General features: G+C 49.8%; 1 protein-coding gene across 2 annotated transcripts in view; it reads right to left on the bottom strand.

Annotated features, from left to right (window-relative positions):
* Positions 1 to 4,066: 4,066 nt before the first annotated feature.
* The window catches only part of PTP4A3 (protein tyrosine phosphatase 4A3), a 44,748-nt gene continuing 25,147 nt past the window's right edge, over positions 4,067 to 23,667 (bottom strand). For both annotated transcript variants that reach the window (XM_064154387.1, XM_064154388.1), the window contains exons 2-6: positions 15,276 to 16,074; positions 13,630 to 13,722; positions 10,188 to 10,318; positions 9,363 to 9,437; positions 4,067 to 8,890 (exon numbers count right to left, since the gene is read on the bottom strand). In XM_064154387.1, coding sequence (XP_064010457.1) covers positions 8,773 to 8,890; positions 9,363 to 9,437; positions 10,188 to 10,318; positions 13,630 to 13,722; positions 15,276 to 15,380 — 522 coding nt within the window. In that variant the 5' untranslated portion in view covers positions 15,381 to 16,074 and the 3' untranslated portion in view covers positions 4,067 to 8,772. The remainder of the gene's footprint in view (positions 8,891 to 9,362; positions 9,438 to 10,187; positions 10,319 to 13,629; positions 13,723 to 15,275; positions 16,075 to 23,667) is intronic.

The following is a 23,667-nucleotide window of genomic DNA, read 5'->3' on the forward strand; positions in this document are numbered from 1 at the left end:
CTGCCAGAGCCGCTGCCCTGCTGCCACTCCAGGGTTTGTGCTCTCCGAGAAGCAAAGCAAAGTCTGCCCCGAATCCGGCCCAGGGAGAGGCTCAGGCAGGGCAGCACAGCTCCTGGAGCAGTGAGTTGCAGAATCCCCTTTCTGCACTGAGAGGGGTGGCCATAGAATCAGCATCGTTTCAGTTGGAAAAGGCCTTTGAGGTCATCGAGTCCAACCATTACCTAACTCTACCACGTCTGATGTTCAACCATGTTCCTCAGCACCACGTTTCTACATCTTTTAAACACCTCTAGGGATGGGGATACAACCACCTCCCTGGGAAGCCTGTTTCTGTGTTTGAGAACCCTTTCAGTGAAGAAATGTCTTCTGACAGCTAACCTAAACCTCTCCATTCTCTCGGAAGGTTTTCACTTTCCTCTCAACCCAAGCTCTGCCATACATTTTCATACCTCCGAGCGTGGGAGGTTCTGGATGCCACAGTGCAGGCAGGGCAGCACCTCCATCTGTCCTGTGCCTCATGCCCAGACTCACAAGGTCTTCTGTATCCTGGGGGGAGGTGACACCTTCAACCCTACAGTCTCCCATTGCTGAATAGCATCAGTTTGATGGTTGAAATCTCCCTGGACACAGAGAGAAGTTGGGAACCCTTTTTAGACATCATGATGTCCTCAGGTGGAAATGTTGCAATAGGACCAATCCCAAGAAGGTCAACAGGAGCTGCAGTAACAGTTGTGCTGTGCCCAAGAAGAGCCAGTGTTGGCTATGATAGCCAAGAGTGGTCCAAAACAAGCAAGAACAGGTTTCAACATGGCTCAGTATGTAGCAAACAGGGAGCAGGGAGCAAGGAGCATTTAATATTCAGTCTTGTGAGCCTGGACTGTGGTTGGTCTAGACTTTACCCATGACCCTGCCATCTTTGCCTCCACGGCTCTGCAGAGAGCTGGCTTTCTGATGTGGGTTAGTAATCTTGACAGGGTGAGCTCTGAGCCATTGATCATCACCCAAGGCTTTGAGTGTCTGCACTGTGGTTGTGTCTATATGACCTGAGTGTTTGGGTTCCTTCCTTGGCACTGGAGCCCTAAAATAAGTGTCCATGCCAGGATGAGATTGGTCTCTCCTAAATCTCCAGCACCCACTCTTTGCTGACTGGAAAGGGAGCCAGGGCTGAGACCACACTGTGGACATTCACCTTGAACTGGGCATATCTCACTCATTTTGGTGTTGGCAGGGCTGAGGGCACTGCAATATGTGGTTGTGATGGGACTCAGAGATATCCATCTCCTCTGGGGTACTGCAGACCATGGCACAAACTGGGGAGAGGTTTCAGGAACTGTGAGCAACTATCTTAGACCTTCAGAGAAAATCCTACTGTGATGCACTTCAATAATGCTTCTCTCAGAGAGGACAGGAACCTGTGCATGGAATGGCAGCGGCGTCACACCAGGCGAAGGGATATACATTTTATGGTGAGGGTGAGCAAGGATGACTGCAGGCAGGTAGGAGGCAGCATGTGCAGGCAGGACCATAGGAAGGTGTTTCTCCAGCACATGACCCTGTGTTCTGAAGTCCTGCTGGCCCTCCTGGCTGGCAGGTGAGGCAGCAACAAGGCTGACTAAAGGCCCAGTTATTACACAACTGTTGAGGCAGTGCCCCTTGCAGCTTGGCAGTTCAAAGTCCGTGAGGAGATAAGGATCTGCCTTTAGGAGAACTTAGGGAATGATGAGGTGTTCCAAGGGTAGCTCTGGACATGGCACCTTGCTGCAAACCTCTCTTCTTCCAAGCGGGCACCTTGCTGCAAAGCCTTCCTAGGTCTGTATCAGCACGAAGGGAGGAACCTGCCCTCTTCCCCACTTTCCCCACCCAATCTCTTGCAATTACTTGGGAGCTCACTCAATTAGCATCGGTTTTTCTTGCTTTTCAGCCTGTTCATGCAGGCTTCTGCTCCTCAGCCTTCATGGAGACTGGTCTTTTCCTTTTTGCCTTGGACAAGAGGGGCAGAGTTTAAAGCCGAGCTGGTTTAATCAGTGAAGCCTGCTTTGGTGCCCAGTGAGTGGTCTCTGCCAGTGATAAAGCTCTGAGTACATCTCCAATGGATGAAGTGTGTATAATGCCTTCTCGGGCTGGACTCAGGTATTTAACTGAGGTTAGGCCATGCTCTACTGGACATAACACTTAGGTCTTTCCTTTACTCACTGTTCCCATTGGTCTTGTAGGAATACAGTGTTGTTAGTTGCTCTGGTGCTCTGTATGGCAAAATTAGTCATTGAATTCAAATTCTGGGGTAGAGGGATGACCAAACAGGCTGTCTCTATTGAGCTGTGGTGATTCCCAAGAGCCCACCTCTTCAGCAGCCTGGCTGGTGGGGGTTGTAGTGCATGGTTCCTCCAGGGTCTCATCTATGAGGCAGGACTGAGGGGTCTGAAGCTGGAACTGGATAATGAGAGCAGGTAAGTAAACCCCATTCCACATCTTTCACATCAGACCTCTTTCTCTAGCAAGCCCTTCCTGGAGAAGACATTATGTCAAGGTGATTTCACTCTTTGCTCCCTGCCAGACAGGGGAAGATACTTTCTCATAGACTTTCTCATCAGAACTGCTGAAATGCCTGCCACGTTTCTGAGTGTCCCGTGTCTTGCCTAAGTCAATTACCCCTGCAGTTTTAACTTGCTCATTTGATTCTGAGCCTGAAGAAGAGCTAGGCTGGACCGCATCTCACCACAATTAGTGAGGTTAGGGGTAAAAATCACATTACAGAGGTTATCCTCCCATCCTTACCTTGGATGGGACAGAATGTCCTCTATTTAGAAGCCCTCCCATGGCTTGAACACCACATCTTCCCTCCAAAAGCCAATTTTGCAGACAGGAAGTCTGCTCTAATACTCAGCTCAGCTCCTTCTTGCTGGTGTGCTGCCCAGTCTACCCTCCTGGGTGGACTGAGGTCTACATGTCTTCTGTTACTGATGGGAGACAATGCTCCAAGACCTCAGCCACTGAGCAGCTACTCTCCACACAGTAGATCTGGCTTACACTGGTCTAGAAGGGGGTGGGGAGAAGCAGCCATCAGATCTCCAGCTACAAGTTATTCCTAACCCAGGCACCCTTAGAAGGTGTTTGTGCCAGTGAATGATGCATATTTAGGAACTGGCCCCTCCCATTTCTGCTTCATGCCAGAGCCCAGAGATGCTGGTCACAGTCAGACAAGGTATTTGGTGTGTTTCTGGTACAAGGGTTGCCCACTGCATAGGTGACCTCAAGTGGTCAGGCTCTCGCATGCTGCTTTAGTAGCCATGGCTCCTGGGGGCCCCAGCAGAGGCATTCAGTTGGGTAGCCTGTCCAGCAGCATGCTGGAGACTTGCTGTAGGGTCAGGTCTTTCCACACAGGATAAAAAGTATCTCTGAGCCTTACAACACCTTTTATCCAGCACTACCAGTTGAGACATGCTGGACACAGGATCAGAGTGTGCGTGGGTTCTGCTTATGCAGGCTATTTGATGGTGAGGTGAGTACTTCAAAGTCATGACACACTTTGGTAAGCAAGCAACACAATTAGCTTGCTTAACCAAGGCAAATCCACTGCTGCAGACCAGCTCTGGGAACTCCTCACTACAGATGTGCCTCTGGAAAAGAGCTTGCTTGGATGGGAAGTAAATGCTGTGATGCTTGGCTTCCCTTCTTCTTAGGAGAAGAGGCTGAGAAACCTGGGACTCTTTAGCCTGGAGAAAATTGAGAAGGGATCTTGTCAATGTCACTTTACTGTGACAGTGCTGGAGCCCTGGACCAGGCTGCCCAGATACTGTGGAGTCTCCTTCTCTAGACACTTTGAAAACCTGCCTGGATGTGCTCCTGTGCAACCTTATATAGGTGAATGCGCTATGGCAGGGCGATTTGACCAGATGATCTCCAGAGGTCTCTTCCAACCCCTACCACAGAATTCTGTGATTCTGTAACCCCAACACCCCTCTATGCACCCCTCCACCATTGCTTGGCAAAAGTCCATCTCTGCCTTTGCCTCTCCAATCTTGAACACCCTTCTCTGCCATTGGCAGGAGGTCAGCACACAGGGATGTACAAAACAGTGAACTCTTTATTTCACTGCTGGAGTGTAACCACTGTAATTTCATAGAACTCAAAAACAGCAACAAAAAAAGTGATTACTAAAAGGCATACATTAGTTTTTCTTTTTTTTTTTCCTTTTTATGCATGACATAAGTAAACAGACAAGTTTTTTTTTTTAAAAAGGTTATAAAGTGTCAAGATCCTCTACCTCATCTGCATATTCAAAGTGATGCCATCTGATACAAAAAGCATTGGGTATAATAACTTAGCTATGGCTCAGACCAAAAATAAAACCAACAACAACAACAAAAAAGTCATCTGGGCTTAATCTACATACTACTGTGGCTGCCCATGGAGCTGGAAAGGAAAATATGCAGTTCTTTGTTGCACAGAAAGAAACAGCAGGGAAGTTGGGAGTTCATTGGAAGCTGAACGCAGTGAAGTGTCCCCCTCCCCTGGAATGTCTGCTAGAGCCTGCGAGCAGGACCACAGCTGACCCCCTTGATGCACAGAGAAGCCAACCACATTTTTCATCCACCAGACAGGGTCCCATCCAAATCCACCCACCAAACTGCACCTACCCAGCTTGCTGGAAGCAAGTAAGATATAAGACCCTGGAAACTGCAAGGAAGTCATGAATCTCCCCATGTGCTTTCTCACCAGGACTAATAAAACCCAAACAAAAGCAATTAGAAAAGAAGGATTAAAAAAAAAGAAAGAAAATTACTTGTCTACTCTAGATAGAGCAAGACTTTCAGCTTTGTAGGGAAATCTGTTACTCATAAACCTCCTCATTCAAAGCTCTCAGCCCAAGAACCACAGCATGTCCTGAAGTATGGATCACCAGACCTTTTGCAAGTAAGGAGCCGGTCATTTGCACTGCCTTCCTTCCTTCCCACCGCTGTTCCCACCACACACTCCATCTGACTGGCAATTATGAAGAACAGGAGACACACAAAGCCTCTTAATAGAAACGCAGATAGGGCACACATGTGCCACCAGTGAGAGGACACATCTACAAATTCCTGCTCAGATTTGTTCTCTCACGTGAGGTTCAGCTTTAACTGATTCCTGGGAAAAGCCTTGGTTTGATGGTTAGGGCATCTCTGCTTTGCTATCCTTTCAGTCTCCAAAGCTTACTACCAGTTTGGAGCCCTGTCTCTGCAACTTCAGAGGGGCTAAGGGAGGTGGATGGGGTGAGAAGGTGGAAAACCCAGTTTGTGCCTTTGCTTCTGCAGAGAATGGCAGGTTAAAGGGGTTGGTTTGTAGCTGAAGCCAAAGGGCTGTCTAGTCCCTACGACATCTGCCAAGATCCAATGCAGACCAACCGGAGCAATAACAGGATTGGCAAATATGACATATTTTTAAGGCTCTCCCTTCAGCATCCTGCCACCTGAGATGAAATGACGGCCCACAAGGCCATCCCAAACCCAGACCAAACCATGAGCCTTTGGCTGCTTAGACCTTGCTCAGGTACTAGGTGTCTACTGAACCTCAGCTTTCACTCTTCACCAATTGTCTTAAGATTTTTGGAAGGGAACTGGACTCTTTTTGAGATTTCTATTCCAAAATCCAGCTGAAAGACCGCTCAGTTTCCCCAGTCTGTTATGCTTCTATAACCCTCTCTAGGATCCCAAGTCCATATAAAAAAACCTCCAATGTTTGGCAGTCCAATCCAGAGAAATCTTGGTGCAGATTCAAGCCCTCCATGCAAGGATGGCAGGTTCTGTGCCGCTGAAGTGTCTTGTCCATGAGGCAGCATAATGGAGGTGACATCAAGTCCCAGGACAAAAGTAAGATATTCACTAAGAAAATAAATCTGAACAGTGAAACCAGGACAGTTTGGGTTTTTGTGGGTGTTGATTTGGGTTTATGCAGTGACTCATAAAACTGGAGATAACCAAAATTATCTTTCCTTCAGCCAGAGGCACTCAGGATTTGTTAGCATGAATTGTACCAGCTCAAGGACTGCTCTTGCAGTAGAGGCTCTCTACTTTTAAGGTGGTTAGGTTGATGCTACATAAAGTGAAGAAGCACTGCAAAGCCTGCCCTCCTCATATTCCCTCCAAACAAGCTCACCACCAAGCACTTTCACCATCAGACCCTGCACAGAGGAGCTGAAAATTTCCTGTGACCAAAACAGGCTAAATTCAAGCTTCTGACCCTATCCTGACTCAGAAGCATCACAGCTACAGCCCTGGACTGCGTGCCCTGGGCAATGTGCCATGCAATGGTCCCATGAACATGGGTAAGGAAAAGATTTCTCTTCCTCTTTCCAGGGCAGAAAAATGTCAAAGTTCCTACTCTTTTATCCTAAATGCTTCACAAGCCATGGCACAGCCTGTTGTGAGCAGGGAGCACATGGGACCTCTTGGCTAGGAGGAACTGGGGCTGTCTCTGTCACAATGTTGAGAGAGTCATTGGACACTGGAATGGGCTGCCCGGGGAGGTGGTGGAGTCGCCGTCCCTGGGGCAGTTCAAGGCAAGGTTGGATGTGGCACTTGGTGCCATGGTCTAGCCTTGAGCTCTGTGATAAAGGGTTGGACTTGATGATCTGTGAGGTCTCTTCCAACCCTGATGATACTGTGATACTGTGATACCTTCTACTGCTGTTGGGGACAATGCAGCACCTTTTAGCAGCAGAACACACTTGGTGAGGATGTTCACCTGCCCAGTGGGATTGCTGCAATACAGGACCAGACATTTTTAGCAGCTCAGTTTCTCACTCTTTTCAATCAGTGGTGACCCTCTGACCATTGTTGCCTTCCCCATGAGATATAGAAATCAATGGCCTGGAATAGGGCAGGAGGAACTCAAGGGGCTGAGAGCTGTCCTACAATGCAGAGGCTTGGACAAGCCTGAAGTGTGTGGTCTGACAACTTTTGGGCCATGTGTGGAGGCTCCACAACTCACTTGGCACCACAGCCTGTCCCATGAGATGGCCATAGCTGCTGTGTGGTGAGGCTGGCTCCCATCAGGAGAGAAGTGGCACTGGAAACAGCTTCAAACATCTCCTCTGCCTATGTGTGGTGGCACGAAGCTGTCCCCTACCCTTCAGCAGGTACTGAAGGTGTCTAGCTAGTATTCCTCACCCCTTATCCGAGAGATCAACCCTTTGAAGTGAATGTCTCTGGATAGTCTACATTTCAGAAGGCACACAAACCTTTGGAGATGCCCAACACAGGGCACTGAAGGCATCTCAAGTTGGGCAGCCTAAAACCACAAGATGCTGGATGACTAGCCCTCCTTGCCCCAACTGCAATTCTCTGCAGCTCTGCTGCGAGCCCAAAGGATAACTGGAGCATCTCTTGGGCCACCTGTATGCCTTGGTAACAGTGGATGGCAGCTGGCTGTGACCCAGTGCCAAGGATCAGTGTGGGGGGCCATGGGTCACCTCCCAGGCTCCACTGGGCAGTGGTGGGATAAAGAAAGGCCAGAGCATGGGTGGAAGACATTGGTTTTTTAAATTTCTTTTTTTCCCCTTTAATTAGCAAATTTCTTCTTACCCTCATCAAAAGAAAAAACCACCCCTGTGCCCCCTACGTGCCCATTGCTCCAACTGCTGCAAGCATTCAAAGGCAGAAAGTCGAGAGATGTTTAATGTCCTGGCTCAGAGGCAGCTCTAAGTCCAACCCACTAGGGCATGTGTTGGGGGGTTTTGGGGTGCCAGGTGCCACGTTAGAGATGTGGGAAAGGGCAGTGAAAAAGTTGGCGATGTGCTCTTACCAGGAGCACTGGAAATCCCCCAGACCTTCAACCAGCAAATGCAGCAGTGAAGGACATGGACCTGCTCCGAGATGCACAATGCATCTCCAGGGCTTGCAGCTAGAATTGGGGTTTCTGTCAAGCTCAGTGACAGGGACATGACAGGAGAGAACCCAGCACCCTGTGCATTGAATTTGGAAGCTATAAATAAGAGCATCCCACATTTTGGAGGCCCCAGTGTTGACCCTGCGTACCTGGCAAAGCTGGGTGCCTTGAAGCCCCACCAAGGTCCTCAAGTTTCCCAGCACCTCTGGTTTTGCTGCAGCAAGCCTCAAATGAGCCCCAGCTGCAGCATCTTGGCCAGCATCATGGCAAAAGGGAGGTGGTGAGGTAACAGAGGGGCCAGCAGAAAGGGAATGGTGCTCGGGGTGGGGATTTAGCTCAGCCCTTCCTATGGCCGCAAGGCCAGAACCAAGCTATGAGCCCCTCCTGCTATCACCATCTTCCCCTAGAGGCCACTGCACTGTCCCCACCTCTGTCCCTGCTGCTGCAGCCCTTATTTAGAGGGAAGAGGAGGATTTTTCTGGAGGTGATCTGGCCCTTCTGTTCCTCATCCCTTCTCAGCTGGCACAGCCCTACCTGCACCACTCTAATACAATCACCCTCTTCCCATCCTTCTCAGTGTGGCAGGAGGGGAGAGGGAGGAGGATGAGGAAGGCAATGAAGAACCATCACGTGAGCTCATTGCCTACTAACATCAGGAGTCAAAGGGCAGTGCTGCCTCTCCTTCTTGGGGCTGCAGCTGTAGAGAGCAGCCTTTTTTGGGATTCAGCAAGATGACCACACTGTGGGTGCTGGAACATGTTGGTGGTGCTCCGTGTCCCTCCTCCTCAGCCCTGGCAGTGAGGCGGTGTGCGGGGTGCATGGGGCTGGGCGAGGAGGTGAGCAGGTGGGATGTGTGTGAGTGCTCGGGTGTCTGTGTGCACAGATTTTGGCAAGAAGTCATTGAGGTTACATGATGCAGCATTTGTTCTTGTGGTTATGAGGGTCCTTAAATCGGAGTCTCTGCTTTGGTCGGTACTTTTCCAAGTACGTCAGCTGCTTGCTGTTGATGGCTCCTCTGCGCTTCCTGCAGGGACAGAGAAGGGCCAGCACAGTCAGCGACGTGGCAGAAGGCCTCCCACTCCAAACCTACTCCTGTCAGGGTCCTGAACCCCTGTGCCTGGAGGAGGAAGGGATTTTGGAGGCTGCAGCTGTGTGCCTCCAGCAATGAGATGACTACTGACCCTAGCAGCTTTTCTTGCTCATCTAGCCTGTGAGCCTCAGGACACGGAGAGCTGGGGAGGAAATGTGGGGCAGCTGCCAGAGGCAGGCTGTCTGCTAGAAGCCCCTCACTACAGATACTCCCCGCTGCTGCCCCCAGCCTCTTGTAGCCTGGATGCAAAGGCACAGAGTGCATGATGCCAGCACCTCTCTTTTCCTCCGTTAGGAGAGAAAAGCAACTCCAACATCCCAAAGAAACTCCGGCCCTCACAGAGATCATTCTGTTCCCCTGGAGGGGGGCTGCCTTCTCCCTGGACACCCAACCCTGCTTGACTCACTGTCGGATGAACTGGATAGCATCTTCATACTTCATCCCGCTTTCAATCAAGGCCAGTGCGACGAGGACAGGAGCACTGAAAGACAACAGCAGTGGTGGTCACATCCCATCTCAGGACAGGAACACATGCCACAGGGCTGTAATGGTGGCACTGTGGGCAATTGCCAGTGCTGGCTTTCAATTTGTAATTTCCTGCCATTTGGCTACAAATGCTGCCCCAAGGAGCAGCTGATTTTGAGGGCAAAAATTCTAGGATAGGGCTGGCAGCTGTTTGCCATTTTTTCTAATGAGCACGAGGAAGCAAATGTATTGGAAAAGTGGATGCAAATACACTGACCTGCAGCAGAAGGAACAGTAAAATGCAGCAGCTCTCAAAAAACATCAGCTCCTGGTTGCAGCAGAGGCATGTTGCAAGTGTTACAGTTTCCATGATGAGCTCTTAGCAAAAGCATAACCACAGTGGGGCACTGGCAGGACAGCACCAAACTCCTCAGGCAAAAGAATCATAGAATGCTTTGGGCTGGAAGAGACCTTTAAAGGTCATCTAGTCCAACTCCCTGCAGTCAGAAGGGACATCTTGAACTAGATTAGATTGCTCAGAGCATATCCAACCTGACCTGGAATGCTTCCAGGAAGTGAATATCCGCCACCTCTCTGAACAACACGTTCCAGAACTCCCCATCAACATCTATTCCCACTGAAACTTTACTGCATGCACAAACGGTGCTGAAAGACAAGCTGGGGAAGGGGAGGAGGACAGCAGACATCGTTTTCCCTCTTCTGCTTTATGGGTGAGTGACAACTGGGGCGTCGGGCTCTGACTTACCGCCCCAGACCAGCCACACAGTGCACGGCCACGCAGCAGCCGGGGTCTTCGCAGAACTTTGTCTTCAACAAGTTGAGCCAATCTTCCACTATCTTGCTGGGAGGAGGTGCTCCATCATCGAATGGCCAATCCTGCAAGGTGGGGGCAAGGTCAAGGGAAGACAGAAACACTGTCAGACCTTGAGGAAAAAACTTAGGGGACTGCTTTTGACTCAGGATGATGGTGTTTGGGACCTAGGGAGCAAGGAGGTGGAAATAATGTGCCAGGAAAACAGGCTTGCAGAGCAACTTTGCAGGGATGCTGCATGTTTTGCAGCACTGTAGACAGCATGTAGAAGTCTTCTGGCTGTTTCAGTTCAAGGTTTGAAGCCATATGAGTCTGGCTGTCCGGCTGTCCTCTCATCTCTTATGGACAGGTTCAGCCTTCAGGAGCACCCACAGGACCTGCAACAGGGTCCCCATGTCCTCTTGCCTCTGCAGACCAATGCTGCGCATCTCTCATCTAAATGAGGATTTCTCTCCTCAGATGTATTTGGCAGGAGGAGCACTGCCACTGGCTAGGCAGCAGTGGGAGAGGGATGGGCAGGGGAATACTACTTGGAGGGCATGTGGCACAGTGAGCCTTGGTAGGTGGGAGGTACAGGCCTATAATCCTCGTCTTTGAGGAATGAATCATTAAGCTGCTGTGCTGAAGTCATCCTTGGTATAAGATGCCAAAAAAAGCTGCTGAGCTTTACTTCAGGTGATGTGATTCAGTTGGGCTCTGCTAAGAAAAGAGCATGCTGGGCTTCAGGGTATCCTGATGAGCTTCAGAGCATCCTTGAGCTTCAGAGTATCCCGATGCTTGAGCCATCCCATCAAGTACAGACTGTTGCCTGTCCTACAAGACAGTCTCCACTCTGTGGTGCCCCGAAATCACTGTTTCAGTAATGAGCGCAGGTCACTGGGCTTGCACCAGGGATGATAGACAAACTATACCACAAAATGGAAGGGTGGAAGACAATTTCAAATATCATCTACTTCCACCTCCCCTACAATGTGACCAGGTTGCTCAGAGCCCTGTCCAACCTGACCTGGAACACTGGCAGGGACAGGGCATGCACAGTTTCTCTAGGCAACCTATTCCAGTGTCTAATCACCCTCACTGTAATAAATTTCTTCCTCATGTCCAATCCAAATCTACCTCTTTCAGTTTAAAATCATTGGCCTTCATCCTGTCACTACAGGCCCTCTAAAAACTCTTTCTCCTTCTTTCTCATAAGTCTCCTTTATTTACCAAAAGGTCACAAGAAGGTATCCCTGGAACCTTCTTGTCTGCAGGCTGAACAACCTCAACCCTCTCAGCCTTTCTCCACAGCAGAAGTGTTCCATCCCTCAGATCATTTTTGTGGCCTTCCTTTGAATCTGCTCCAACAGGTCCACGTCTTTCCTGTGCTGAGGACTCAAAAGCTGGACACACTATTTCAGGTGGAGTTTCACCAAAACAGAGTAAAGAGGGCAGTCTCTCCCTCCACCTGCAGGCCATGCTTCTTTTGATGCATGGTCCAGGGTACAGTTGGCTTTCTGGGCTGCTGCAGCACATTGCCAGCTTAAGTTCAGATTTTCATCCATCAGTAGTACCTCTACATAGAATCATAGAATCATAGAATCATCCTTCTCTGCAGGGCTGCTTTCAATCACCAAGGCTGTAATGATACTGGGGACTGCCCTGATCCAGGTGCAGGACCTTGCACTTAGCCTTGCTGAATTTCATGAGGTTTGCATGGGCTCAGTCCTCAAGCCTCAAGGTCCCTCTGGATGGCATCTTGTTCCTCTGGCATATGAAGCACACTGCTCAGCTTGGTGTCATCTGCAAACTTGCTGACTCACTGTCTGTGTCACTGATTAAGGTATCAAACACTACTGGTACATCTAGTACAGTACATCTATCCTGCACCACAAACCCTCCTACAGTGAAACTTGCATAGCATCAGTTCTCCATCAGATTTCTGCCCTGTCTTTGACATGCTGGAAGAGCTGCCCTGCAGCTGTCCACAGCATGGGATACTTGCATTTGACACAATCTGGTACCTGCCATCAACTTTAGGGATTACTTAGGATCCCCTGTGGCAGATGGAGAAGCTAAAAGCAGAGGAGGCATCCAAAACTCCCAGAGAGCGTGTCCAGGATGGGACCAGCAGATGTGTGGGCACCATGGCTGCAGATGCTGTCGCCCAGACACACCACACCAGAGTCAGGATTCAACTAGCTTCTGCTAATTCCCCAAAGAAAGGGAGAGGACATATAGATACAATCTGTGTATAAATATATATATATATATATATATATATTTGATATAGGTGCATGCAGAGATAGCTCTCTATCTACATAGATAAATCTACCCATAGGTACACAGGATACAGATCTCTCTTTACAGGATACACCTTACATACTTTATATAGGCTTTACATAAACTTACAGAAGCTATGGAGAATCCATAGAGTGTCTTACATAGCTTTATATCTAGGATAGAAAACATGTCCTATATGTATACAGATATCCCTTCTGTTTAAGACATGTACAGAAGGACCTATATCCTAGATACAGAAACTCAGACTGGAGACTGAAAAGAGGAGGAATTTGGTGTAGAAGTGAGCAGACCTGATATCCATACAGATTTTATACGCAGGATAGAGCTGGCTTTCTCTGTAAGATTTATCCTATAGAGACACAGCATCTTTATCTGGACAGATCTGCATTTGCAGGATCTGCACCTAGAGAGACATAGGATCTGTTACCTATTTACATCCCACAGGATCTAGGATACTGATGTATATCTCTTGGATATACATTGTACAAGGAGAGCTACGTGGAGAGGGCTGCATGGAAAGGACCACCCCAGGAGACACAAGGCACTTCCAAAACCTTTCCTAAATAACGAGTCTCACTCTCCAGCTGGAGCTGAGCTCCCTGGCAGGGCAATCACGCCTTACATCATCTCCAGCTACTTATCAGCCAAGACAGAGCCCAGGCAGCTGCCTGCTCTGCCTTTTCTTGCTTGCTGCCTGCTCCCTCCCTTTCATCTCCCAGAGCTGCACCAGCCAGCTGCTGGAAGAGCAGAAAAATCTGCACCCACCTTCCCTGGATGAGATATTACTGGGGATGTTTGGAACCACGCGCATCTTCCACGTGGGATCAGGCACTCTCATCCCCTGGATGCTTTAAAGCCCGAGTGACTGGCAGAGAAGCAGCTGCCGACTCAATGCTGTGAGTCACAGTTTCGTGTGTGTGGGCAGCTCTTGCTTTTTTAAAGCACCAGCCTCATCTCAGCCCAGGGAGCACTGAGCTCACCCTGCCTCAACCCGAGCATGCAGCTGGGCTTCAAATCTTGCTCCTGGGCAAGCAGGATGATGCTTCAGTCTAAAATGCAGGCCTGAGGGATGGGGATCCTGAAGCCCACCTACCATGACAGTGATGCCGTCTTTCTCCAGAGGGGTCTTGTCATAGGTCACTTCACACACTCGCACAACTGTGGTGGCACCATACTTCTTCAGGTCCTGGGGACAGAAGGAGAAGGAGAGCATGAAAAAAAACTGCCAGTTGAACCTCAGTTAACCCCACACATCCAAGTCCTGTTATGACCACACAGACCACTACAGACCCTAAACCAGTGCTGTGCTCCATCTCTGGACCCTCAAGCAAACCCTCCATAGTCCATCCAGCCCAGGAAGCATAAGGAAATATGAAATCCCAGGACATCAATGCTACCCAGCACCTTCATGACTCATTGGAGTCACAAGCACCAACAGGTCCATTTATTTTTAATCCCTGGTGCCCAAATTAGCAAGGACTTTATACTCTGGGCAAAGAAACATCTGTGACATGGCCACAAGTACCCCGAAGAAGAAATTATTTGTGCTTGGCACAGTCTCAACTCCCACTGCAGAAGTGCACAGAGGCGGCTGGGTGGGTGCTGTAGCGCACCCACGAACCACGCTCAGCATTTTCCAGAAGGCTCAGGGACTCCTTCTCGACCTCAATGCTGTATCCCATCATCAGTCCCAACACATTGCAGACTTGGGCATAAGACTTGGTCTGTTTCCAGCCTGGCTTATCGCCTGCTGCTCCTGGATTATGTGCCAGCGTACCGGCCTCGCCAGGCACCATGTGAGATCATCCCCTTCAAGGACCCGCCTTCTCTGATCCTGAAAACCCTCATACACGTGGCAGCTTGGCCAAAAACCTTCCCACGGTGTTGTCAGCATTGCCTTGCACAGTGTGCAGTGTATGGAAGGGGTGTCCCCACATCAATCACCTTCCTGCAGCTCTCCAAGCCGGTGGCACTCACACGTGGGTTTTGAGTATGTCTTTGGCAGATGTCCTTGAGGTCGGAGGATGCCTCTTGTTCTAGCATATAGGACCCCAGTGTGTTTTAAATCTAAGGCAAAAACCCTTCACCAGTCTCATATGCAGCCCCAGATCCCCCCAAAAATGCAGCAACATCCCCAAACGACTCCCCTCCTCAAACAGACACCACTTGTGCCAGCTCAGCTGAACCAGAAGGATATGATGTTTCCTCCAGGTACTGACAAAAAGAGCAAGTCAAAGCCTTTCACCTCAGACTGCGGACGCACATCCATTAATCCCCTCCTGACTCCCAGCTGTTGCCAGTACCAGACATAGTGCTCCCAGGCAGGAGCTGGCTCACAGAACGCTAAGCCCTTCAGCTCCTTTTGTACCACCTGGGCATTGGAAAGACACTGAGATATGTAGGAAGAAAAGTCCTTACTGAGGTGATGGTAAATGTAGGGAAGGTTGCATTGCATCCCTGTGCATCACTGCAAAGCCCCTTGACATGATGTGCTGATGGAGCTAGCAGGGGATGCAAAAGGAAAGGAGAAACTCTATGTCCACCAAGCCAAACCATCCCACCCTCTAAAGCCAGTGGTGACTGCACCCACCAACGTGACTGTGACCTGGGGCTGTGGTACCACAAGAGATGTGCTGCTGCCTCACCCTACACAGGATGGATTCTTGTTGCATCTCAACATCTGCTTTTAATCCAAAAATGTGGAGCTGAGCCATGGTCCCCTACTTTCAGTCTTCTTACCTCCAAGAAGGTGTTGAGCGTGGCATTGGTGGGATTGTGGGTGATGAGGAACCTCATGTTTTTGTAGCAGACCTCCACTGGCGCAGGGCGGTTCATCCGGGCCATGGTGGGACAGGAGAAGGGTGATGTGGTGCTGACAGTGGTGGGGGAAAACCCCCAAAAAAAACGTGGTGTGAAGGTGAGGGAAACACCAAAACCAACAACCCCTCTGCACTTAAAAAATGACAATAAAATGGGCTCGAGAACTCAATATACAGACGTTGTGCAAATAATCCCAGCTCCTGGGAGCGTGCTGGCTTCCTTGACACGCTGCAAGCCCCCCCAGGGGAAAAGCCAGACGGGAACAAATAATATTAATGATAATAATAATAATAATAAAAAAACAAAACAAAAAGAAATCCCTTTGCTGTAGTGTTGGTGTCCTTGGTGTGTCTGCAACGGCGAGCGGCTGCTGCCTCCGGTGCCGTGCGCTTCCCGGTGCTCTAGAAAGGCCTCTGCATGTGGGGGGTGGTGGTGGCGGGAGGGTGGCCCCCGTCACGTTACCCCATCGGGGTATGTGGAGTACTTGGGGGTAGCACGGGGAGTCGGGAGGCTACGGAGCGGTGTTGGCGGTGTCCGGCAGCGGTCCCTCGCTGGGGCGATCCATGCACGGGAGCCTTGAATGGTTGAGTCGGAGGGTTGGGATGCCGGGTGGGCTGAGATGAGGCGGCCAGGCACTGATTCACAGGGTGGGCTGCTGGGAGCTGTGAGGCTCAGATCTGTTTCTCAGCACCTCCATAAATCCCAGAGGAGAGTGAGGCTGCAGAGGAGGGAAAGAGAAACAATGTGGTGAGAGTGCTCACCATCTCAGCGCGGCTCCAAGGAAGGTTCCACCTGATGCATGGACGACATGATGCCCCTGAATTCACTGGCACCTGCTGCATCCTGCAGCAGCATCCCTGACCATGCTCATCTTTGCAGCAGAACGTGGATTAGAAAGTGAGGTGATATTTAAAGAAAAAGCCAAAATATCATCCAAAAATCTGAAACAGCACTGGAAAGCCAGGGGGACAACTCACATCTCCCTTGCAAAAGGAAAAAGCACATAGCAGGGAAGGGGTTTGCTCTCACACCACCCAAGTATCAGCATCTGGCTTATGTGTTGAAGCACCCAAGCCAGGCCAGCTGACCCTTCTGACACCCACTTTGTCCCACCAGACCTCACCTTTGTGTCTGTGAAACACACGGTGAGCACTTCCATCTCAAATGCAGCACTCTGTATGAAACCAGCCACCGCTGTGACTAATTTGCCACATGCTCCCAGTGCTGCTGGAGCAGCTAATGTCCACCAAATGCACCTCTAATGCTCTTAGGCAAACTAAGCCACCCACAAATGAGCTTTCTCAGGGAGGGAGAGCACACAGGAGGGAGTCATGGGTGCATGGTTTCACCATTTCTAGTGCTGAACATTCTGCCTGCTTGCTGGTCTGCAGCCCCCACCACTGCTAGTGCATCACTCCCTAAGATGTATCCCAGCCTCACAACCTAGGGCATCTTTGCCTTCAAGGGTGGCAATAGTAAGAATTAAATCAATTCTCACTGTGGAAATGTCAAAATCCATGACAAGATTGTCCTGGGGGAGAGGTGAGGGTGCTGCCAGCCTCACTTGGAGCTGAGAGAAACCTGGTTCTTCCCCTGGTCATTACTCACTGGACTCTTGTTTTGAAGCTGGTCCCTTCCCCGTGTCAGCAGCTGCTTAATGCCACGTGTCTGGAGCCTCAAAATAGACCATAAGCACATAAGTAACCTGAGTCAAGCTAGCATGCACCCTCGCCTCTCCTCCTGATGCCCCAGTGCCCAGAAAGCTTCCCCTCCAGGTTGTTTTGTCCCGATGCAACACCAAAAGGTGGGAGAAAGAAGGGGCACTGAGCAGCATCCAGCTTCATTACACCACTGGGGGCTGTCACTAGGCTCCTCCACACTTGTGCATCATTTACAAACCTCCTCACTGGCTTCTGTTTTGCCAGAGGTCCCTGAGAATGCAAAACTCAAACAAGGAGAAATCAAATAGCAAAAGGGGAAAAGATCCGGGTGAGGTGGCAAGGAAAAGCATGGTTGCTCTCCCAGACATGCCTCGTTTGGGATGCTTGTGGGCTTCCTGTCTGTCAGGTCACTAGTTACGCACTGTCAGCAGCATGTGTGAACATAGCACTGCCTTGTTGCAGTGCATCTCTGTGCCCAGGGCTTTATAGCTAGGATTTTGGAAAGGAGCTTAGAGAGGGCTAGGAGCTGGGAAAGTGCCAAAACTCAAAAGCATTTCAGCACTGTGCCTTCTCCAGCTCATCTGCAGACCCTTTTATGTCCCTGTCCCCCCGAGTTGTCCCAAATTCCACTGTCAATCATGTCCTGTCACTCCTCACTATTTTTTGCCCTGTAAAAAATTATTGGGTAAAGCTACCCCAGAATCAGGAGGAGCTGGGACAGAACCAGCTCTGTGGTTTGTGATGGTGGCTTGTGATTGAGCAGCATTGAGCCATGGGCTCCTTCTGTCAGAATGTGTTGTTTTGAGGTGGTTTTTTTAAGGATGCTGAAGAACAATAATAATCTGCCCCTCAAGGATGCTCAGTGGACTTCAAAGCCTGTCTGAGCTCCAGGGGACGAATGGGACTGGGGTTTCTGGGGGGGTAGTTTCTGAATTCCATTGAGAAAATCAGATTTTAGCAGGTGATGTAGGCTGGAAGCTTGGCTGCCTCCCAGCAGCATTTTGGGTCTGATTCTGAGTGGCTCAGGCTGCAGACAATACTGACCTGCCCTGGGGAAGCTCACTCTTCTCAGCTGAACCATGGCAGCTGGGATCTCTGCTCAAAGCTTACAATGGTACTGCAAGATGAAATGGGAAACTTGCTCTTCTGGGCTTGATAGGCTTGTTCAGTGATAGAACCACAGAAACATAGAACTGTTGGGGTTGGAAGACATCTCTGAAATCATCAAATCTGACTGCTTGACTAGAGTTTGCAATCCTTCTGCTATTGTTAACCCACTACCCATCTCTTTGCTTGTGGAGTCTGCTACTCCCTGTGATAAGCACACTGGTAAGAAATGGAATTTCTGGAAGGTAATTCAGGGCTGGTTTTGGCTATGTGGCTACTATAGGTCCAGCTACTGAGTTGTGGGTCAGCACAGCCACGAAAAGGGCTACCAACCAGATGAGTGAATGTCTGCCAAGAAAAACCTGCTGGCAACCCCCTAAGCAAACTTCTTCCTTCCTTATTCACTTGAAGTTAAAAAGAGGCTAAACTCCTCCAAAGGGATGGAAGGCAGGAGGGCTGGGTAGCCAGATGTTTGCTCAAGGGAAAGAACTGCTGGAAAGCAGACATTGCCCCAAATCATTCCCTTGAAAACTCAGATTCTATAAAGCAGAGAACCTGAAGATCTCCTGCTTTTAACATCTTCAGCTCTTGGCTCTTTCAGTGTCCATCATGCTTAATGACAAATTGCCTTGTGCCCCTTTGGGCTTGGTGCACTAGCATGAGAGGTGCCTGCAGCACACATGGAAAAGCACCAAAGATGAACCTTCCCTGCTCCAAACAAATGTACACCATTTTAACCAGACACAGGGTCAAGTCAATACCATCCACGCCCACGTTTAACTGTGTCCTGAATCAAACCCACTGGCTGGGCAATCCTGTGGGACTGGGAGCCACTGGGAGCAGCAGTGCCAGCATGGCATGCCGAGAGCAGTAGGTTGCTCCTTATGGTCATCCAACGTTAAACGGTTCATGCTCCACTGGTGCTCTGGATCCCATTTAATTTTTTATTGGCTTGGGTGAGCTTGCTGCCAGTAAGAGAGCTTCACTGGGAACTGTGTACAAGAACAGCGAGTGCTCCTTTCCCACAAGGTCTCCTCTCCAGTGGAAGCGTTTCAAGTATATTGGCTATTGCACGTCCTGGCAGTCTAGCCCTGAAACCCATAAATCCCTAATGGACATTCAACTGGAAACCATCCCCAGCGCTCTGGGCTGAGACGCTGATCCCCACATTAAGCATGGCAGAACAACATGGAAAAGACTATTCCAGCTGATATTAATAACCTGCCAAGTCAATAAATATCCTGAGTTGGGTACTATGGAGGATCTGGATTAAGCACTTGAAGAAACAGCAAGCAAGACCTGGATGAGGAGGTGCAGCACTGGTCTCTCAGGCTCAAACCCATCAGGGTGAAACCAAATTAAAGAAACTCAGTATGGCTGATCAGAGGAGCTGCCTACCCTGCTGCCACTGCCCTGCTGCAGTGCTCAAGGCCAGTGATGAGAAGGGCTTCTTCCTTGTAAAGCCCACAAAAGGCACACACACCAGGTGAGTCACAATCACCTTTTTCATCACAGCTGTGGAAGTTTCTGGTTCTTACACAAGAAGTTTTGCAGCCAGGGTGAACACACACCAGTGTGGGAGATGGAGACCACTGAGACATCACCTTCCTGCCTACACCCCAGAGAGAAGGGAATTTATCCTTATTATTCCTGTGCAGTGTGGCTGCTCCATCACGTATACTTTGGCCTCCCAAGCACTCAGGGACTGACCCTACAACAGCAGAGATGGGGCTGCTCTTCCCTTAGCATCTCAAGGCAAAACAGAGGCCAGATCTTCCTCACCACAATTAACAGAAGGGCTTGGCTGGAGCAACGAGCAGATGCCAGACCTGACTGCAGTGCTGTTGGTACTTGGGCTAGCAGGAGGCAGCTGGTGAAGTCAGCTTTTCCTAAGCACAGCAACTCCTCAAGCAAAGGAAGAGGAAGCTTTGCAGAGCCAAACTGTCACTCCATGTGGGCTTTAGCAGCGGGACTTGGAATAAAAGCTCTTACTCACCCAAACAATATGTATCTTACCCATATATAAATATGGCTATCTCCCAAGTGAGCACATCTGACGTTCGAAGTTCATCTGCAGAAAAATCTAACAAAACACCCATCTGTGTTACATTTGCTTGACCTTCACCCGGTTTCAGCCTACACAGCAAGATACTGACCTGCCCTTTCCTTTTATGGCTGATCAAGTCCTGCTCTCCCTGCTCCCAGTCCCACCTCTGTAGCATTTCCACCACCGTGAAAACTGAATGCAAGTTTCTTAGTCCCAGTGACTACCAAGTATCAGCTCTGCATGTACATACCATGTACAATCATGGAGAGATGGTCTATAAGGCTTGGCTGCACGAAAAAGACCCACCAACACCAACACTACCACCGTGACTACTGCAACCAGCACCACGCAGTGCCATCACTGTCAGCAGTGTCAACAGCATCAACATGGTCACCACTGCCACCAGCAGCAACACCAACAGCACCACTACAGCTACCACTGTACCGGCATCACCACTGTCACAGAGGACAGGTCCCAGGACACAGAGAGCTAGAGTGCTGTTCCCAGCCTGTGACCACAGCTGGGACCTGGCCAGAGGAACGCCGACATGCTGAGATTTCCTCTGGCCATATCCTTGTGGAAGGAAACAGGAAAGGTCCTGGAGTAAGGCAACGGAAACAAAACACCCTGCAGGAGTTTGCATCTAGGGGCAGAGGTGTAAGCAGCCACCAGCACATCCTGCTCCAGGTGCAGAGCTAGGAAAAGCAGATGAGGGGATGTTGTGGAAAAGCTGTGCTGGGTACTGTGGGGACGTGGTGGGGGCTGAAGGGTATGCTACTGCTGAGAGCAAACTAGCACCTGGCACCATCTGCCAGGCTTTTTCCTTCAGAGCAGTTACATTTTTTTTTCTGCTGCAGGGGATGCTTTCTGAGCAAAACAGCAAGAAGGATGAAAACTGCATGGGTGAGGAGGGAGAGAGATGGTGAGCTCTCAGCACCCCACCGAAACACATCTACAAGATAAAGCAGGTCATGCATCCTCCTCTGCATCTTTTTTGGTGCATGGTAAATGAACAACATGTAAATTTGCAGAAAAGAAACAAACAGCCTCTGATTTTAAAGCTCTGGTCAACCTGAAGGAGTTTAGTGGTATTTAGAGAGTGGGGAAAGGTGTCAGTGTGATGTTGACATGGAGATTTGCAAGCAAGAGGCAGTCAGGAGGGAGGAATGGGGTAGACGAGACAGCAAGCCAGCCAGAGAGATAAAAAGAAGAGCACTGTCTGCCTAGCACTGTGCAAGCTGAGAACACACTGGAGGCCCTGGTAACATGATCAGCCCTTTTTTACCTTTTATTTGCACCTTGTATTTTTGATACAGTGTGGGAGTGCCTAAAACAACTCTGCGAGAGCTGTTTTTTCTCTTACTTGCTTTGGTACCAGTCCATGACCCCAAGGAAACATGGACGCTGTGCTGATGCAAGGATGCCCAAGATGGCCAACAATGCCAGGGCTGCCTCTATGGTCTGGTATTCATGGGACAATGCTTCAGAGGTAAGAGGAAATGCTCCAAGCAGGGACACCACCCACTAGACCAGGTTGCTCAAGGACTCGTCCAGCCTGGTCTTAAACATTTCCAGGGATGAGGTGTCTGCAACTCCTCTGGGCAACCTGTTCCAGTGTCTTACCACCCTTAGTGTAAGAAACATCCTCCTAATGTTGAATTTAAATCTACCTTGCTCTGGTTTAAAGCCATTGTCCCTTGCTCTATCACCACAGGCCCTCATAAGAAGTCCCTCTCCAGCTTTCCCCGTTCAGATACTGGAAGGCCACTATAAGGTCTCCCAGGAGCCTTCTCTTCTCTAGGCTGAACAGACACATGTCACTCAGCCTTGTCTTCACAGGAGATGTGCTCCAGCCCTCTGATCACCTTTGTAGCCCTGCTCTGCACCATCTTCAACAGATCCATGTCCTTCTTGTGTTGGGAGCTCTCGATCTGGATGCAGTAGTCCAGGTGGGGTCTCACAAGAGCAGAGGGGCGGAATCATGTCCCTTGACCTGCTGGCCACACTGTTTTTGATAAAGAACCTTTTAGCTGCAATTTTCAGGTTTTATGCACCATATGCACTCCCCCTCTCCTTCTGAGGGGCCCGAATCTGGGGTGTGCATGCATGACATTTGTTCCCAATGTAGCCCTTTCTAATACCATAAAATGTTCAGCCACCAGAAGCAGCTCATAAAAAGCACAAAAAGGCACCAAATGTTCAGCACTGAGGGGAAGAGGACACCTCCCCAGCTGAACACAGGGCCCTGCTCATCCTTCCCGCTCAGTCCCCAGCAGCAGACAACTCACAGGCAGCTGGTGGTGGCTCGCTTGCTTTGCGATCCTGGTTTTATGATCTGGGATATCCTCTCCACTGACTTCCCCCCGCAGCCACGATTTGCTCACAGCCACGGTGCTGCCAACGCCAGTGTCTTTTCCTGGCTGAGCTTTGAAAGGAAAGGAGAAAAAAAAAAGGAGGAGGGAGAAGAGGCCAACTCTACAGGGAAAAGTAAGAGCAAGAGCAGGCTTTGGGCTGGCTGCCGCCCAGATCTGCAGAGGGTGTGTCCCAGAGGAATATTTTTTAGGGGGTGAAAGGCTCAGTGGTTTGAGGATGGGTGTTCCCCACACTGCAGTGCCCGGTGCACCGGGAAGTCAAGCACTCCAAATGCTGACGATTTCTTTTGGTCAGAGGAATATAAAGGAAAAAAGAGTGATCTGGCATCTGATGGGGGCATTTCCAGCCTTCCTGCCTTGCCCAAGAGCATCTTTGGACACAAAAAACTCCCAAAGCAGCATCCTTGCCCCAAAACACACATTGAGGGGCAAGTTGATTCCAGTAGTACCCCCACAACCGTCACCACTGCCAACTGCTCCCAGCCTGAATCTAGTGCAGCTGAACATCTGCTCATCTTGTGGTTTCTCACAGCATCTACAGCAAATTTAATACTTGTGGCAGGTGTCTGAACAGCAAAAGGCTGGTGGAGGGAGTGATGCCAGTAAGGGGGAGGCAACAGGAGCATGGGCACTGGCAGTGCTCTGGGAAGGGCATGGGGTGGGGGCTGCCATTAGCCCCCTTTCAAAGTACAGGTTGAACCCATACCAGCAAGGCTATTTCTGAGAGAGGTGCAGCCTGCATTTAGTTCTTCCACTGTCTATCCCAGCACTGGTGTTTTGGTCCTTGGTCTTCAAGCACCCCATTTTCTATTGGACCTAAACTTTGCTATTTTGCATGTTTCCACTCAGTGGTGGCATCCAAATGTGACAATGTTGCTATGCTGTCTGGTCCTTGACCAAAGGGCATCGGTAGCCTTCTCTGCGTCACTGGCATAGCTTGCACAATTCCCAGTGCCAACCAGTTGCAGTGGCTCCAATTGATGTTTGCTGACAAAGGAGGCTCCAGTCTACACAAAGGGTGGACTTCAACAAGTACATAGTGTGGAAAATACGTTCTGCTCCATGACATGCTAGGGATGACAACACAGCACAGAAGAAAACATGCTCTGCCTGTGATGAGCTCC

The sequence above is a fragment of the Pogoniulus pusillus genome, chromosome 14 (genome assembly GCF_015220805.1).
Source record: "Pogoniulus pusillus isolate bPogPus1 chromosome 14, bPogPus1.pri, whole genome shotgun sequence".
Taxonomy (NCBI): domain Eukaryota; kingdom Metazoa; phylum Chordata; class Aves; order Piciformes; family Lybiidae; genus Pogoniulus; species Pogoniulus pusillus.